General features: G+C 50.6%; 2 protein-coding genes across 5 annotated transcripts; one reads left to right on the top strand and one right to left on the bottom strand.

Moving 5' to 3' along the window:
• The first annotated feature begins 1,195 nt into the window (after positions 1-1,195).
• DKK4 (dickkopf Wnt signaling pathway inhibitor 4) lies at positions 1,196-4,755 on the top strand. Its single transcript, XM_026684761.2, has 4 exons — positions 1,196-2,091; positions 2,889-3,042; positions 3,432-3,533; positions 4,209-4,755. Exons 1-4 carry the CDS (start codon positions 1,981-1,983, stop codon positions 4,460-4,462), a joined length of 621 nt encoding a protein of 206 aa, XP_026540546.1. The 5' UTR covers positions 1,196-1,980; the 3' UTR covers positions 4,463-4,755.
• A 2,369-nt stretch (positions 4,756-7,124) lies between these two features.
• On the bottom strand, positions 7,125-17,909 carry POLB (DNA polymerase beta). Of its 4 annotated transcripts, none has more exons than XR_015750294.1 (14): positions 17,748-17,909; positions 15,812-15,869; positions 15,437-15,503; positions 15,012-15,086; positions 14,744-14,802; positions 14,063-14,112; positions 13,562-13,613; positions 12,879-12,933; positions 12,718-12,790; positions 11,141-11,211; positions 9,008-9,173; positions 8,319-8,383; positions 7,884-8,023; positions 7,125-7,420 (listed from the first exon to the last, which is right to left on the bottom strand). XR_015750294.1 is itself a non-coding variant. In XM_087969570.1 (14 exons), exons 1-14 carry the CDS (start codon positions 17,806-17,808, stop codon positions 7,461-7,463), a joined length of 948 nt encoding a protein of 315 aa, XP_087825696.1. In that variant the 5' UTR covers positions 17,809-17,895; the 3' UTR covers positions 7,125-7,460. The 4 variants fall into 4 exon arrangements, 3 of the variants coding, with proteins under 3 accessions (XP_087825696.1, XP_026540505.1, XP_087825697.1); XM_087969570.1 differs by having other exon boundaries at positions 7,125-7,495; positions 9,008-9,094; positions 17,748-17,895; XM_026684720.2 differs by having other exon boundaries at positions 9,008-9,094; positions 17,748-17,883.
• Positions 17,910-17,917: the final 8 nt, after the last annotated feature.

Below are 17,917 nucleotides of genomic sequence, written 5' to 3'. Positions count from 1 at the left end.
CCGTGCCTCCGTCTCCTCCTGGTCACTCTGGTGAGCCGACACTTCTTGCACGGTCCCCATGGTAGAGACCCATCTCCAGGTGGACCAGCATTGCAGATCTAGCTTCATGTTAGACCTGCCCCAGGTGGGTCCCTTGGAAAGAGAGACCCTCCTCGATTCCCTTTGGTTTAAGCGATAGGCTTCTTTTACTAAGGATCAGCGGTTGCAGCAAAAGCAAGGCTGGATCTGAGTATTCCTGTGCAAAGGTTACACGCTTTCCCCTTTCTGTGGCCCTCCCTCCTGGTCCAGGTTTTCAGTGGCCAATAGCATCCTGCTTGGTTGATGTTTTGGGGACCGCTTTGATGTTAGGCATCTCTGGAAGAGGTTTCCCATTCTTTCCCAGGCCAGGCGTCCTTGGGTGGGCTGGTTTAGTCCAGTTTGACATCTCTGGTCCCTGTCATTGTCTTTTCCCTCCCTCCCTCCCTCCCACCCTTCTTTTCCCTTGTACAAGTTGCCCAAATTCCTTTGCCCCATTTATGCCAGGATGCCAGCAAGCTTAGCGAAGCCTTGTGAAGATGGCAGAGCTGAGAAGGAGTTAAAGCATATGACATGTGGCAACACAGAGGTCCATTTAATATGAGATCTGACGAAAGTTAAATTTAAGATGTTAATGAGGAAAAGAACAACCCAATACCAATTAGCGCTCAAAAGCTTTCTCTCTGTCAGAAGACGAACTCCAGACATCCCATCCTATCCTGACCTGGGGAACCATTGACATCATTTTATAAAGAGAGACAAATTAATCCAATTCAAGTACAAAATAGCCATGTTAGCAAGTACAACAGTATTACAAAGTCCATCTTCTTGATACTACAAATCCAACTTGGGTGGCCTTCAGGTGGGATCTTCTTCTCATCTACTAACCAAAAGCGGTGATGTCGATCGAGTCATAGGGTTAATACGCACACAGGGTTAGTTTAAGGGACCCTGAAGTGACACCGAGGCCAAAGGGCCACAACATCAACCAAGTGAAGATGGGGAACAAAGGAGAACAACGGGAAGAAGCCCTTCGATTGATCGGCAGACCCACCAAGGAAAGGAATTTCTCGAAGGACCTGCCTGGGCGGACTGGGACAGGGCAGGGTGGGAGGCTCCTTCCCCACTGGCCGACTTTGAAGGTCGAGGGAGCGGAGGGCAGCCCCTCGTGGCCCAGTCCGGCTGAGCTTAGAGCGGGAGACAGTTGGCCATTTGGCAGGTCCAACGGTTTCGCTTCAGTTTGCGATATCCCGTCTTTTCTGCGTCACCTGGGAGGATTTGGCTGGGATTAAGCCCTGGAAGATCCAGGAAGCCTCTTCGTCATTCTCGAAAACAATAGCCGCATTCGTGGCCAGGGGAAGGGGCGCTTCCTTCAAAGTGGGACCCGGGTGGCGGCAGCAGCAGGTGTTCCTGGGCAGCTGCCGAAAGCTGAAAGCGCTGCTGCTGCTGCTGCTCCGTGTCGCCCGGCCTCCTGCTCCTCCCCACCCCAGGGCGGTCGAGGGAATCATCTGTCAGCTGTGAAAGCAGATCCCAGAACAAAACCCACTTTTGCAAGGGATTACAAAGACCAGGAAATACAGGTGATTACCAACAGGTGCCTTTGATACCTACATCCGCCTCCCTTTCTGGCCCTTTGAACTGACTTTGATATGCTGTAATTAGGGATTGCTGGCGAGGGGAGGAGCCGGCCTCTGCTGGCCTGCTTCCCCCCCAGATCCCTTTGAATGGCTTGTTTTGAAGTAGCGATCAAAGGGATTTTCAGAGAGTGGGGGGTCCAAAGAGGAAGGAAAAGGGGAGCAGGTCACTATAAATAAGGTGGCGGAATGGCCCCAGAGGCAGGTGAACGCCTTCGTCCCCTAGAAGCATCCCAAAGGCTCTGTTCAAGGTACCACGGAGCGATGTTTTAGCCCTGGGAACGGACGGGACGTCTCCAGGCACCACCGAAGTCCTGCTGCAGGGCAGAAGATGGAGGCCACCTTCCTTCTGGGGCTCACCTGCCTTTGCTCCCCTTTGGCTGCTCTGGTTCTTGACTTCAATACCATCCGGGGCTCATCCGAGGTGTCCGGTTCCAGGAAGGTGAGCGGTTTGGTGGGAACGGCGAGTTGCAGCGGATGCTTCAGGCTGCCCTGAGCAGGAGTCTAATTTGGGGACCGATTCTGGTACCACGGAGGGTCTCGCCGAGGAGTCTGGAATGCAGGATACTGGGATGCTGATAAGGCACTGGAGACTGTGGTGCCTTATTGGTCTTCGGGACCTGACTTCCAGGCCAGGGGCTTGCTCACCTACAGCTCCCTTCATCTCTCTCCCCCCCCCCGCCCTTCCTGTTGGGGAGGGGGAGGGGATGTGCTTAGGGAACCTTCCAGCTGTTCTGCGGCAGCTCAAACAGGAGTTTCCCAAAGGAAACCTTGGGAGGGAGGGGGAGTTTAGCGGGGGGGCACCTTGCTGAATATGGCAGAACCCCTCCCTCTCACTTAAGCAGTCCTATGTGGGGGGTCATGTCTGTTTGGGCTAACCTGGACCGCACCATTTCACTTAAAACACGGGGGGATTTAAGAGGCTGCCCCCCAGCCCCTCCTGCTCTGGGCTTCTGCAGGCGGTTCTTACTGGGATAAAGAGCCCCCATTGCCCCCGGGGCCCCTCCAGGCAGAAAGAGCCGGCATTACTTAGGATCATGTCCTCTAATGAAGACCCTTCCGTTCCCTGGTCTGCACCCCGTACCCCAATTTAGCTCATCACCCCACTGCCCCCTTTTCCTGGCAGCCTCTTGGGCTAAGTAAGACCTCGCACCCCTGGATCTCGCTTCTTGCTGGTCCCCTTTCTCTCCCCCGGGCCTGGGGTCTTCTACCAACCCCCTCCCTCCCTCCTTTCTCTAGAGCACCCAATGCTTGACCGACAAAGACTGCTGGGTGGGGAAATATTGCTACAAGCCCCCCGAGGAGCAGCTGCCCTTCTGTGCTCCCTGCCAGGGTTTGCGGAGGAGGTGCCAAGGGAACGGGATGTGCTGCCCGGGGACCATCTGTATCAATGGTAAGTCCCAGCCACCGCAGCCCCTCCTCCAGGCCTAGAGGGGGGGGGAGAGCAGGCTGGGCTGGGGAGGGCCAGGGTTAGGGCTAGCCTATCAAGTGGGCAGCCGCCACTCGCTTCCTAGCTGGGCACAGGGTCCTCGGGGCCTGGATCCTGACCCCTCTTGACCGGCTGCTCTTGGGTGTGGCGGGATGAGAGCCCTGCGGGGGTGGCACGAGGGAAGTGGTGGAGGGCATTTTGTTGGGAATGCCAAAAGGCCACCAGCCCCTGTAGCCCCCCACCCCTCCCCGTACTCTGACCCTCCCTCTCCCCCCAGGGAGGGATGCTGAGGGGGGCAGGCGGGGTGGGCAGAGGGAGCCTCCCTCACCCCAGGCTCCTCTCTTTCATGCCAGAAGTGTGTGCCCAGGCCGAGGAGCAGAGAGACCGGCGGCCACGACCAGCTCAGGCCGGGCATGCCTGGAAGGAGGGGGCTCGGCCGAGGCCGCGCAGCCCAGGTAAGAGAGGGAGGGAGGGAGGGAGGGGATCCGTTACAGGAAGGCCATGCTGGGCAGTGAGGAACAGGTGGCCCCGTTGCGTTAAATCTTAAGTGGGACAGGAGTGAATCCCTTTTGCTTGTGGATCCAAGGGGAGGGGTCTTGTCTTCGGGGGGCAGCAGCAGGGCTCGAGCCAGGTAACCCACCAAGCCATGAATCGTAGTCTGGCGTGTCCACAAGGCTACAAACCAGCAATGTGGCTTTTGGATGAAGAGGCAGGATCCGAGGGGGAGAGGCCGCTCCCAGGGAGGCCACTGGGCGAGCTGAGGGCCGGCCACTTTCACCCAAACTACCTCACAGGTGGTTGTGACGATGACATCTGGGCCGCAGGGCCATCGTCCACTCTGGGGCACCCAGCCAGACCCCCATTCCTGAGAAGCCTACAACAGATCGTGGTCTGTCGCAGGCTCCTCTTCCTCCCCTGGAGAGGCTTACGTCCACCAGCCGCCTGCCCCTCAATCCGCCTCCAGGCCTTCAAGGACGACTAATGCTGGGACGGGGGGCCCACCTGAGCAGTTTGTCTGCACCGCAGAAAGTGGGGAGAAAGGAGGGAGGGAGGGAGGGAGCGCGATGCAGCCTCCAGAACCCGGGTTCGCTTCTGGGAGATCCCTGACCCCCGTCTGCCTCTTCCCACAGCTGGCACGGGGGAGCGCTGCCTCCGCACCTCCGACTGCGCCCAAGGGCACTGCTGCGCCCGCCACTTCTGGGCCAAGATCTGCAAGCCTGTCCTCCTGGAAGGGGCCGTGTGTTCCGGGCGAGGGCAGAAGGATGGCGGGGCGCCAGGCCCCGAAATCTTCCAGCGTTGCGGCTGTGCACCCGGCCTGGTTTGCCAACGGCCCCTCCGGGGTGCTCCACAGAGAGCCCGCCTGCGCGTCTGCCGCGCCAACTAAGGCGGTTCTGAGCCTGGAAGAGGGCAGGAGCGGAGGGAACCCGGAGCAGAGCGAGGGCGCCTGGATCAGCCCACAAGGGGCTGGCTGGCGGGCTGGCTGCGCACCCGGCTTCACGGACATTGCGCCCCTAAGGACCCGACTCGTCACTGAGCTGCACCGCGCCTGAGCTGGCAGGAAACTAACCAGCATGAACTTGGCTGCCCCGTTTCTGCTCCTGTCTCTGACCCGGCTTCTCCCTGGGGGGTGTCCCGATTACGTGTGTTCAAGGCACTCGAAGTAAAGCGATCCACAGACTCCTCCTGTCCTGCTTTCCCCCCTTTTGAGTATCAGCCGCTGGTGGGGGGGATTTATTTTGGCAGGGTTGCGGTGGGGGGGTGCTGGAGGCAGAAGGCAATGGAAGGAGAGCTACAGTTCCTTCAGAAACGCCCATCTTAGGCCAGACCGGCTGATATGAATGTTGGTAAATCTGGCTAGACCCGAGCGAGATTCCCTCTCCCCGCTTCCCTTTTGGGTCCAGACATAACCAAAAGCCCCTCCCTGGTTCTTCGAAGCCTGTTGCCTAATGCAGGGGTCCCCAAACTTTCCGGCTGGTGGGGTGGGGGGAGCGGCAGGTGCTCACAAGGCTTTGTTTGTGCAAGCAGCACATGTGCCCACCATTCTCACCCACAGAGCTGTGCATGCCATGTTCCGAACAGGCTGTGGCCCAGTACTGAGCTGTGCTCCGTCCATCGGGTCCCCCTGGCCTAAGGCAATGGAAGAAGCCGTTGCGCCCCCCCCCAAACTCGGTAACATGAGAGCTCCAGGCAGGGAGGGGCCTTGCTGAGCCAAAGGAGGCGGCTCCCCTCCCCTCCCCACTGACTCTCTGCACCTGCCCAGGGCCACCCCTTCCCCCCTCCAGCTGGTCCCCCGCAAAAGTACTTTTTGGCCTGGGTAGGAGGTGCAGCTGCCCCCCCCTCCTGCCAGGGGCTTTTGGGATGAGTGAGAAATGACACTGAACAGGTACAAAGGGGGCAAGGGGGTTTGTCAAAGAGAAGCCGTTCTGCTGGCCGGTGTCTAAGCCGGCCACAATCAACGCCCGGGCTTTGCGAAGGATTGGATTCTCCCCTTGAAATAGAACCCCCTCAAATGCTGGGGGGGGGGGAGAAGGGAAGGGCCCCCCTGCCTTCATCCTTGGCCATAATGCACAAGCAGTCCAGTTGAAGGGACCACGGATTTCTCAACCGTTGCCTGCAACCCATCTTACAGGTTACGACCGCTGCCTTCCTCAGTCACGGGACGGCATTTGGGGCGCTTGGCAACTGGCTCACAGTTGTGATGGGTTGCCACATACTAGTCACATGACCCTGATTTCTGACCTTCCCCCAAAAAAAAAGCCATTTGAGAAGAATGGGTTTGGGTAGCAACCATGTGATTCAATTGAGGACATGTCAAAGGATGTCCCTGTCCACCCCAGACAGGGTGCCGAAATGCCCGGCCCGTGGGGGAGGAGCTGAGGGTCTCCTTTCACTCCCCCCTTTTCTTCCCTTGGGAGAAGTGGGGGAGCAGCAGCAGCACCAGGCAGGGGCCGTAATGCCCAGGGAAGACGGGCCTCTTGGACACGGCTCCCTCATCCGCCAGAGGCCTTTCCTGGCAGGAGACCCCTCCCTCCTTCCTTAATCCCTCCTCTTAGCCAGGGAGGGGCTCCTCTACGCCATCCATAGCTTCCCAGACTTCTTCCCTTGGGGACAGATTCCCGAGTCTTCCTGGATGCTAAGGCAGAAAGGGGAATGGGGTGTGTGTGTGTGTGTGTCTGTGTCTGTGTTCTGCTGCTCACAGAGACAACTACTGAACCCTACAGAAGTCTACAGGTGCTCCAAGAGCAGAGCAGTGAATTCTAGAGCACTTGTGAAATAATGTCCAGTTCAAATATTTGCTGCCTGTGCCTAAAGAAACCTCCAAAATAGCATCGTCTGCCTCTCGGGTCTTTGAACCGCCACCTGTTCCCTCACCACTTGGCTGGACTAAGCCCCCCACCCGATTCGGTTCTAGGGCTGAACGTGGCGGCTGTGGCGGCCACGTGTAACGCGAGACTTTTCGCTTGGGTTCAGATCCATCCCAAAGGCAGCTTCAAAGACCTGCTGGGCTCTGCATTCTGCACATGCCTGAGGCTCGGAGCCCCTGCCTGCAACCGGCCTGGCACCTTTCATCTTGATAGGGTTTGGGATGCTTTCTAGCCAAGCCTTCGGCAAAGTATTGAGAACGCAATTTTCTTGACCCAGCATCTCTTCCGAGAGAAGAAAGCAAACAAATTTAAATCCGTATTTTTCAATGATTATTCCTTGGTTGAAACGAGTTTTGATTTGCTGCAATAGGAACAGAGGAATAAGCACGAGAAATGCCTGCTTACAATAAAACCAAAAGGGTTTGTAAACGTCTCTACTCACTTGCTCTCCTTGGGGAAGGAAAGAGTGGGAGCAGGAATCGCATCCTTCTCCAGGTTGTTTCTGGTGGACAGCATCGCTCCAGCTTCCTTCCCCGATACACGGACAGCTTTTAAGGAAGCAGCCCAGGTGAAACTCACTACATGATTCCAGGTCCTTATTTGCTACGAATTATTTTAGGAGATTAGAAACAGGGGAACTGAAAAGGAAGACTGGACTTCCTTTTTAAAACCAAGCCAAAGTAGTGTTTCCTGTTTATTGGTTAGGGTGACGGTTTGACTTGCACACTTGAAGCAGGTTTTTAAAAAAACTTCCATTCCCACACTCCTTCCCCCCTGCCTGCTTCCCACAAGAGGACAGAGCGGTCAAGTCTCATCCCAGGACAGCTTCCCGCTCTGCTTGGGGCAGCTCCTTCCAGCGCCTGGGGGGGCGGGGGGGGCGGGCTATTCACTCCGCTCTTTGGGCTCCCGATATTGCCACTGGATGTAGTCAAAGACGTCCTTCTCGCTGTCCACAGGGAGTGGCTCCCCCGCAACTCCTGCCAATTCAGAGCCAGAGAGATCCACTTGGTCACCACCCTAGCAAGAGATCCCCAATTCTCCGGCCAGAAGGTCTGCTAAGCGAACAGGAGGAGGAGGAGGTCTAAGACGCACAGGCAGTGTTGCCTAGTGGAAACGGCTTCCACTTGCCCAGGTGTGAGAGTGCCCGATTCTGCTTCCTCCTAGAGGAAAGATCCTTCAGACCTTCGACCAGCCATTACAGGGAGACAGGAACCAGGAAAGGGGAACAGAAAGACTGGACGGCTATTAGCAGGGTCAACAAATGCCCATCAATGCCCAAAGCATTCCTCCTCCTTGACCCCAGGAAGCTTTTGCCTCATCCTGAACTTCTTAGGAGGACTGGACAATGCAACCGGGCTTTGCTGGAGCAACATTTGGGCTCGGTGGCACGACACTCGGACCAACAAGCTCTCTGGGAGCCAGACGACAAAGGGCCCTTACCAGTGACGCCGAGAGGCCGGATGGTGTACTCATTCAGGGTGAAGCCCATTTCCAGGGCGTGGGCTCGCATGTTCTTATTGAAGAGGTCACTTCCGGTGAAGTAGAGGACTCCGCAGTAATACTGGTCCTTGGGAATCAACCTGGAACGCAGCAGAGAGAGAGAGGGACTGGCCTCGGTAGACAGTCCTCGACTTACCATGTTTCGTGGTTACAATGCTGACGATGCAAGGCTGCCAGGGAAGCCCGGCGAGGCCTGGGGCGTCTGTGGGAGGGCAAGGGAGGGTGAGCAGGAAGGGGCAAGGGGCATGTGTGAAGACACCAGGGGTGTGTGGTGAGCTTGGGGAGAGTGCATGGGAGTGTGAAGGAGGCACACGCAAGTGGCTAAGGAGGCGAAGGGAGACGCAGGGAGGATTCCTTGTTCTGCAGGAGATTTACCGGATGTCGATTCTCCTGTAAGGACAGACAGCCTCATCATCTTTACTTGGGAGCTGACATACGCCCTAGAACCAGAAAACAAGAAACAATTCATCGTAGGTCTCCTTTTTTTCCCAATATGGCAAATAAGAAGTATAGAAAAGCAAGAAACTTGACAAATTTTATAAATCTTTTAGAGCGCTCTTCCGTCAGTCAATCAATTGGATATTAATTCAATGAACCACTATCCCCAAGAGAAGATGAGTTCAAATCACCGGGACCAGATGGATTACACTCCAAGGTCCCGCAGGAACTGGCCGACACGATCTCAGAACCCCCGGACCCTTTCTTTCAACGGCCCTGGAGCGCTGGGGGACTAACAGAGGACGGGGAAAGGGTCGGTGTAGTTCCCCTTCCCAGTTCCGACTCATTTGCACAGTTCAGTATTCTGCAGTCTGACACGTTTACTTATGTGGGGCTGGCATCTTCCCCAATTCCTCAGGCAACATAGACAACTATGGCGAAGCATCTCAACCAGGCTGGCCACCAAGTTACGGAAGTCTGACGGAAGGAAGGGGTTCATGAAACCACCTCTGGTCAGAAGAGGATTACAGACCAGCCACCCTGGAGGCTAGACTATCCCCCTCAAAGAGAGGGCATTTTAAGACCCACAAAATATTTGTTTTGGGCGGAAAAAGAAGAGGACTCACCATGAATTTCGTTTCTCCCTTGGAGAGTGTGTCTGTGACAAAGTGAATGCTTTCCAGCTGCTCCACCACTTGATGCAAAAGCTTTGGCTTGAAAAGAAACAACCTCGTCACAATCAGGAAGAGAATCAAACTGCTTGAGAATGTTATTGTGGTGCCTCATCTGGACCTGAGAAAAGTTTAGGAATGGTTTCAGCCCCGGCACAGGAATCTGGGAAACGCTGGGATGACTGTCCTTGGGACAACCCAGAGAAAAATAACCACAGAAGTGATACCAATGGAAGATGGTATTTGTACCCCAAGGCTGGACTCTGGCATCCTCAAGTGCTCTCTGAGCTTGGCTGTTTTCTTGCAGGCCTTCCATGACCCAGCTAAGGAACATCATCAGTGCCAGGAGGGAATGGCGTGTGTGTGTGTGTGTGTGTGTGTGTGTGTGTGTGTGTGTTACCCTCTTTTTATATATTAGTGGCCTGCTGTGTTCTTCCCAGTTGAAACTATGGCTAAATTTGTCCATATGTGATGAAATGAACGTGCTTTCATCCTGTCTTCTGACTTGGTCTTCGTGGATATGCTCTGCTAATCTTCTCCCAGTTTGTCCTACGTAGTAGTGGCTGTTACAGTTCTTACACTGCGTGTGCTGGAGAAGATTTCTGTTGTTTTTTTTCTGGGACTGCTGGGTCTTTGGGTTTACTTCGGATGTCCTGGTTTATGTGCTTTGGTGATGCCACCGGATTGTGATAATCTGCTGGTGCTTTCGGAAGGTTTTTAAGTGTCCGTGTTATTCTTCCAACAGCAGAACCCGGCGGGTGGGTCTTTTTCTCCCATTTTCTTTTCCATTCACATCCCTCAAAGAACCAAGAGGACCCAAATGGGGTCACGGCCACTGTAGCTGTGATGATGAAAGGCATTTCTTTCTCTCAGTGTCTTTGTCTTAAAACAGCGCCCCTCCTCCCAGGATGAAAATCAAACCGGGGGGAGCTCCCTTCTCGGTTACAAACAGCCCATTAGTCTGGAGGCAGACCACACACGAAGCCAGGGCAGCCAAGTGGCTTGAACAAGACCAAAGCATGCCTCTAATTAGGGATGGGTGACAGCCCATTAACCATGAACAGCCCGAGGGCTCTTACTTCAAGGCCTAAGGACAGCAGAGCCAGGCCTGACATACACAGAAATCGGTCCCAGCTTTTTATCTCCAAGCCCTTTATTGTCTTGGTTCTTCTCTCCAACATCCAGCCACAAGGACAATGCAATTTCGACCTTCAACAATATGAAACAAGAATTCCCCATGGAAGCACTGACACCCCCCACCCACCCACAAAAAGAAGGGAGCCCCATGGCCAGTTTTGTTCTATTTGGGGTCCCTCAGATTGGTCAGCCAGATAGATGTTCTTCTGCAGATTTCAGACCCTGCAGCAGGGACTGAATCTATGGGCCTGGGCCCTTAGATGCCTGCATACGGTGCGTTAACTCTAGGAGCCAGGCAGGCACTGGTGCTCCGTGGTTGCAGGAAGGAATTAGGCCCAGCTGTATAACTATATATAGTCCGCCGACCCATCAGCTCTCATGCGTCACATGATGTCACACCTCTACATGCAGGGTTTTACGCTGGCAGCGAGTTTGAGCTCCACAGGCGGCTATCGGGCTGCTTTAGGGATCCAGAGCAGTGCAAAACCAGCCCTGCGAGGCCTCCGGGTGCTCCTGAAAACACCCCATTGTGAATGCCCCAATGGGCTGGGCGGGGGAGGGGCCTGAAATAATCTAACCCCTCCCTAAAGGGAAAGTGGGCGATGAACTGTTCTGAAAGCTTCTCTGCAAGCATTAACGACAGTTTTTACAGTGATGCAAACAGAATGAAAACTGCTAAAAGCTGTAAGAAAAGACGCGTTGCTTCTTTCGGCAATGAGCATCTTCCTTTTATTCAGACAAATACTACATCCATAACCTTTGCATTAGTGATAAAAAAAAGTCAGGCTGAGAATGAAATGGCCATATTTTTAAAAGAGATTAATCCCAAAGTAATTTTCCCTCTTTCAGGGTAGGTTCTTGGATTTCCTGGGAACATAAAAAGGCACCATTGGATTCCAATAACTGCTGGTTATCTTGATTACAACAGGATTATCCCAAAAGAAAACTGACCTTTTTGGCAGATTCTGAAGTGAAGTCTGGGTGGGTCAGCAGGATATCCATATCTCCACTGGATTCTGCACCTTTCAAAGCCAAGCCAAGCAGCAAAAGTCAGTTCAGATATAAGATCCAATTTAAGAAAAATATGTGAAGTGCTATTAAAAGTGACAGGAGGAGATTTGTACTTTCAGACTTGCACAATTCTGTTAATGAAGCCTTCCATAAAGTAGAATTAGCTCATCTGGTCAGTTTTTCTGTCTGGTTTACCTGGGAGGGCCAACATCAATATTGCAACACTGAAAGTACAAATTTCCTGCTGCCTCTGAAACAGTCTACAATATAAGAAAGGGGTAGAGACTCTGGAAAGAGTGCAGAAAAGAGGATGGGTAAGTCACTTTCTCTGAGGTTGTTGTCATTGCAAACTGTCGTTAAGCAAACAATCCTTAAGTCAAGAGCTATCTGTATCGGAGCATTTCAAACTTCCAAGACATTCCTTGAGGGACCACAGTGTGTTTGCTTTGGGGGGGAAAGGACTTTAATTCCAGCTTTGAACAAGAGGTTGCGAAACACACACATATCATATTAAGAACCAGGGTAGCGCAGCGGTTAGAATGTGCAGTATTGCAGGGCTCACTCTGCCCACTGCCAGGAGTTCGATCCTGACGGGCTCAAGGCTGAATCAGCTTTCCATCCTTTCAAGGTCAGTAAAATGAGGACCCAGATTGTTGGGGGAAACAAGCTGACTCTGTAAGCCGCTTAGAGGGGGCTGTAAAGCACTGTGAAGTGGCATATAAGTCTAACTGCTATTGCTATCAAATGGCTTCAAAAAAACACATCAGATTTTTAACATAGCAGAGTTGTTAATTGATACGGTATTGGTAATTTTTCTCCCCTGTAACCTGCCTATGCACAGCTAACTTATCTTCCCTCACCTCGTCACACAGACCCTACATTCATTCCAGCCCTTCCATGTGCATCAGATGGAGAGCGGTGTGTCAGGGGCAGGGAACCAGAACGACACGGTAAGAAGCTGAACAAAGCCACTTCTTTGTTGTTGCTTGCCTATCTGGAATCATCTCAACAGACTAACTGCATTCTAAGGGTTTGGGCCTCTGGCCTCTTTGGCTTCCTCCCCTGGAGGGAGTCCCAGCTCGGCCGACTCTTTTCGCCACCCCCTTCCTACTCTAGCAGGAGAGACGGCCACACCTGCAAGTCACAAAAGCTTAATGCCTTTTAGTAAAACGTGTTAGCTGGAAAAGGCGTCCCCAGGCTCCTCCAGACTGGGAAAAAAGATCTCAAGTCCTTATTGTATCCACACATAACGCTCTTTCTTGATCATCAGAATAAACCCTGGACTTACTCCTGCTTTACCCGATGGGTCAAATTTCTGGCAACTTGCTCACCATGACCCCCAGATCTCTGCTGTAGACAGATTAATGAAAAGCCTGCTTATTTGGAAAGAACTCAAGATGTGGTAAAGATGAAACGCGGAAGACACGGAAGGGAAATCCATGTGGCCTTCTTGCCCACATTCTAGCAAGAGATTCCAAAAGTCATCGGGCAGGCAAGGAAAAACATGGAACACCAACCTCGGCGGAAACTGCCACAAACCGTAGCGATGTAGGCAGGGTCTACTTTCTTCACTTCACTCAGTACAACGTCCTGTTGTGAAGAAAGAGGTCAAGACATTTGATCTCTCGTGAATTCTTATGCCTTTTTTTCTTCAGAGGAAGGAGTTATCACTGATTACCTGCATTTCAAGCATCTCCTTCCTAGGAATTCTTTTTTCAAAGTCTTTGAAGTATCTGTGCATGCAAAATAAAGGAAAATCAGGGATGAATTGTGACTGGGATCCACCACAGATTTATTTTCAAAGAAATTCTGCTGAAATGAAATGCTTAGATTGGCATCAGATGCCACCTGGGACTTAAGCACATCACCATTAAAGACAATTTCCATGCATATTAAGACATATTTTAAAATATCCATTATATTGAATATTTCTGTCATCAGATAAATTTTACAGCAGTTCATCCTAAATAACAACTAAATGATGCAAATAAAAATTCTACTGCTATGCCCTGCCATGCCCTTTCTACTATTACGAAAGAAATAACAAGGAGCACTAACAGATTACACAAGAAATGTTTTTCACAAGTGTGATAGAATTTTTAAGTAATCAAACAACATTGGCATTTGCTTTGAGAATAGAAATGTCTATTTTCAAGGACACACTCTATAAATTTCAATACATCTATTTGTTCCTCTAAAAAAAACCAAAATGGAAAATAATCTGCTTCCCTCCTCACCCTAGAGTCGACAGTTAGCCTCTTGTGGATCAAAATAACCATAATGTCAAAAATGAGGTGCCTTTTCTAGGCATGAAAACTCTGTCCTCCCTTCCCTCAGATGAACAAAGTAAGCAGATCTTACTTTAATCCAATGCGTTGATGATGATTCAATTTATTTTCATTTTTCCTTAAGTCTAGAAAAAACAACATGGAGTCAGTTAAGTATTAAGTCTTTCAGAGACAGAGGGAGGGAAGGAGAGGGAGAGGGAAAGGAAAGGAGGGAGGGAGGTGTCAGAAATTTAATTACTGCAGAAACAATTTGTGTTATCCGTGTTAAATTTAATATTCCATCAACTCACAACATTATTTTAGCAAAACAAAAATGCTATAACACCTAACATATCATACATTTTTTAAAAAAAATGATACATCAGTTACATTGACATAAGATCATCCTGCAGAAGAATCAAGTCTAACTGAGCAACAAGATTATCTTTAACTGGGGAGTCAGACTCTGCTTGCAAATGTGCAGAAGGGTGTCTGCTAATCTGTTTTAGCCGGGTGCTCAACCAATCTCTCAAAGTGGCCATACACTTTCAGATGTAAATGCAGATATGCAAGTAATAACCTTTTAATAGCTCACCTTCCAATGTTTTAATACCTTCATCTACTAGTTTCCTGGCAGCAGCAGGACTGCAGAGAAAAAGGGAACTCATTAACAGCTGGACAGAATTTCCACTGCAAAATCTCAGTAGAACTCAAATTAACACTACAACTGAGTAAGAAAACTGATGGATTATTTAACCTAAATGGTAAAAATTAATTCAGAAAGGTAAGATAGCGGCAACTGAAAATCTTTGGGAAGCAAAGCAAACTAAAGCTATTCAGAGCTGAGGAAATATCAAACAATGACAGAGAAGATTTACAGTATTTATTTTATTTAGTGTATGGCAGGGGTCCACAACCTGTGGCCAATTCGCAACTAGGCCACGAGGGGTGTGCCAGCGCACTGGCACTCGCAGCCACCCTCGGCCCACAGCTTCAAACGCTCGCCTGCCCCTCACGCAAAACCATCCCCTCTTCCCACCCCCCACCCTCTGGGGCTGGGCCACCAACCCAGAAAGGTTGGGGAATGCTGGCAAATGGCATCTACAGAGGTCACGCACAGAGAGGATGTGAATGGGCTTTGCTAAAATATACAGAATAAAATTTATTAGTATTATTTTGTTCAGGAAACCTGATTCCTATTTTTTAGATTTCAATTATTTGCCTTTTCCAAACACCCCTTTTGACAGTTTAAGATTAAATATGCCCATCAATTTACCCTATGCCACTAACTCTGGTCAATAAATTGATAGAAGAACTCGTGTCATCTTGTCGAATCTAGAGGAAGGAAAATATGATAAAATCACTACTTTGTATACACACACACACACACACACACACACAAAGAGGAAGACTCATAGCATAGCTGGGCTGAAACATTATTACAAGGATACATGAGAGCATGTTAGCATGTGAATTGCAAAGACAATTGCAAAGATATGAAATGAAAAAATATATAAAATAAGACCAAAAATTCAAATATCTACCTTTTCTATCTTACGTAATTTTCCAGTAGATAAAAATTCATCGATCTTTTCAGCAATTTTAGTTCCTACGCCATCCTAAAGTATGAAGTTGACATTAAAAAAAACCCAGTCTTACATTTAGTAATCAGTGACATCAGACAACAAGCTCTTAGCATACAAACACACATGAATGTTTTCAGTTCAGTAATTTCTCCAAAATTTCTCAACTGTCCTTTTCAGCAGAAGAGGACCCATTTTCTGTAAAACAGAAATATGAGATTTCTATGAACCTGTCCTGTGAACACCTTCTTGCTAAATGGATTTAATTATATTTAGAATATTTAGAATCAAGCAATTTCTCAATGAAGTTTGACTAAAATACCAACCATTAAAACCTCCCCAAGAATTTTGGAAAATTCCTTATTCTTATTAGCTCCAGAACTTACCAATTTTTTTGCTTCAGATCCACTTTTAATCTTGCTAGGGTACTTGGATATTACAGATGCTGCTTTCCTGCATGGGAGAAGAAGAAATATTTTTGGCAGCGCTGTCAGTCTACGGCAGGGGTCCCCCGCAACTCTGGCTCACTGCCAATCACACAGAACCATCCCCTCTCCTCCCCCCACCCCCTCCTGGCCCACCAAGCTGGAAAAGTTGGGGACTGCTGGCAAAAGAGTTTTCCAAATTGCATGACAAAATTCCAAGAACAGCCTTTTGCAAGAAAGAAATACCAGGAAAATTTCCACTGTATTTTCTAAAACACCAATGAGAGATTCCATGTGAAACAGATTAGATGATTGTTCCCAAAATGTAAATCTTACCTGTAAGCATTGTATTTATGAATAGCTCTATTCACATTCTTTTCGTAGTTGGCCAATTCTGAAAAAAGTAATAAAGAACAGCATAAATTAATACAAGTCTCAATTTAAGTATTTAATTATTTAAAAAAAATATGGCCACTCAACTCAATGATTCTGGGCAGATTATAGGGGTAACAATACAAAAAGCAATAACCTCCCACCCGCTGGTGACAAATATGTAAGCACTGTATTTGTGAATCTGAAGAGGGCTTTGGATAGGAAATGCTCTCGCAATCGGATCGATATGGAGCGCTTTTGCAAGGAAGAATGGCAAAGATGCCCAAAAGACTGAATGTTATGTTGTCTAAAAGCAAAAGATAAACAAATTATTCATTTCAGTTTTTGTGCACTTAGGCAACCATGTTATTAGATGGTTTGTTTGTTTTTTTACTGTTTTCCCCATTAAAAATATTTCTTTACTGAAAAATAAATTGAATCACACAGCTTATACTGAGCCGCGGTGGCGCAGTGGTTAGAGGGCAGTACTGCAGGCTCCTTCTGCTGAAGGCAGTTCGAATCTCACCAGGCTCCAGGTTGACTCAGCCTTCCCTCCTTCCGAGGTGGGTAAAATGAAGGACCCCGATTGTTGGGAGCAAGGGGCTGATTCTGTAAACCGCTTAGAGAGGGCTGTAAAAAGCCCCGTGAAGCGGGATATAAGTGCTATTGCTTGGGGAGTGGGGAGGAGGAAGGAAGGAAGGAAGGAAGGAAGGAAGGAAGGAAGCCATGTTGGTGCAGCGGTGAAGAGTGCTGTATTGCAGGCTAATTCTGCCCACTGCCAGGAGTTTCATCCTGACCGGCTCCAGGTTGACTCAGCCTTCCCTCCTTCCGAGGAGGGTCAAATGAGGACGCAGACTGTTGGGGGCAAGAGGCTGACCCTGGAAACTGCTTGGAGAGGGCGGTAAAAGCATTATGGAGCGGTATATAAGTCAAAGTACTATTGCTATTCCTTCCTTCCTTTTTTCTCCTTCGTGGTGCCACAGTGGTTACAATGCAGAATTGCAGGCAAACTCTGCCCACTGCCAGGAGTTCGATCCTGACTGGCTCAAGGTTGACTCGTCCTTCCGTCTTTCCGAGGTGGGTAAAATGAGGACCCAGATTGTTGGGGGAGGGGGGGGGAGAGGCTGACTCTGTAAACCGCTTAGAGAGGGCTGTAAAAAGCCCTGTGAAGCGGGATATAATTCTTAAGTGCTATTGCTATTATAAATTACATTAAAGGTGGGGGAAAATTCGGAGGTGATTTTCCTAGGCCTCTTTCATTTTTTCCCCCCTTTACAAAAAAAGCCTCCCATTGTACCAGGGGGGCAGCGTAGATTCAGCAAAAGCAGCGGCATTGGGGAGACGGAGCCGCAAATCAAAGCCTGCAAAGCGGGGGAGGGGCTGGAAAAGGGTTTGGGGTTATGGCAGCGACCCTCCCCCACTTCTTCACCCAGAGAACCAAAGTCAGCAGAAGCCAGAAGGGTTTTTTAGGAAGAAGTTTTGAGGCTGTTTAGGACAGGGCTCTCCAACCTGGGGCCCCTTTAAGCCTGGAGGACTTCAACTCCCAGAATTCCCCAGCCGGCTTTGCTGGGAGTTGAAGTCCTGGGAATTCTGGGAGTTGAAGTCCTCCAGGCTTAAAGGGGCCCGGGATGGAGCGATGCGCAAGGCGTGCCTAGATAGTCCCACAGCCCCCTTCCATGAGGCTTTTGTGCCGCCGAGGCTCACGAAGGACACACGGAGGCCCGCAGGGAGAGACGGATCCGAGGGAAAGACTCGGCCGCGGCGTCCCCTCAGAAGCCCACCCAGGGTCTGCCGAGCGCTGCTTCGAGTTCCCCCACGCCTTAGCATCAACACCGCCGTCCCCCCTCAACTCCCCCCGGAACTCCTCTTCGCCCCCTCCGCCTGGGGCGGCGGTACCCACCGCTGAGGAGGTCGGTGATGGCCTGGTTGGGGTTCTCCTGCGGGGCCTTGCGCTTGCTCATCGCGGCGGGCCTCTCTGCACGTTCCTAGCTCTCTGGATGGCCGGCCTTGGGGGAGGGGAGGAGGGAGGGGGGGAGGAGAGAGAGAGAGAGAGTGTGAAAAGGCCGAGGC

Source organism: Notechis scutatus, chromosome 7 (assembly GCF_049901735.1).
Source record: "Notechis scutatus isolate UNSWTSFEM ecotype Mainland chromosome 7, rNotScu1.2, whole genome shotgun sequence".
NCBI classification, from domain to species: domain Eukaryota; kingdom Metazoa; phylum Chordata; class Lepidosauria; order Squamata; family Elapidae; genus Notechis; species Notechis scutatus.
Note: the sequence above shows the minus strand (reverse complement) of the source record. Positions and strands in the feature narration are given on the sequence as shown.

Excerpts from the sequence above, each read along its gene's own strand:
- DKK4 (XM_026684761.2), top strand. The coding sequence starts at position 1,981 with ATGGAGGCCACCTTCCTTCTGGGGCTCACCTGCCTTTGCTCCCCTTTG. Across the intron at positions 2,092-2,888 it reads AGGTGTCCGGTTCCAGGAAG|AGCACCCAATGCTTGACCGA; the intron begins GTGAGCGGTTTG and ends TCCTTTCTCTAG. Across the intron at positions 3,043-3,431 it reads GGGGACCATCTGTATCAATG|AAGTGTGTGCCCAGGCCGAG; the intron begins GTAAGTCCCAGC and ends CTTTCATGCCAG.
- POLB (XM_026684720.2), bottom strand. The coding sequence starts at position 17,808 with ATGAGCAAGCGCAAGGCCCCGCAGGAGAACCCCAACCAGGCCATCACC. Across the intron at positions 15,870-17,747 it reads CATCACCGACCTCCTCAGCG|AATTGGCCAACTACGAAAAG; the intron begins GTGGGTACCGCC and ends TACTTTTTTCAG. Across the intron at positions 8,384-9,007 it reads AGGGAGAAACGAAATTCATG|GGCGTATGTCAGCTCCCAAG; the intron begins GTGAGTCCTCTT and ends TTCTGGTTCTAG.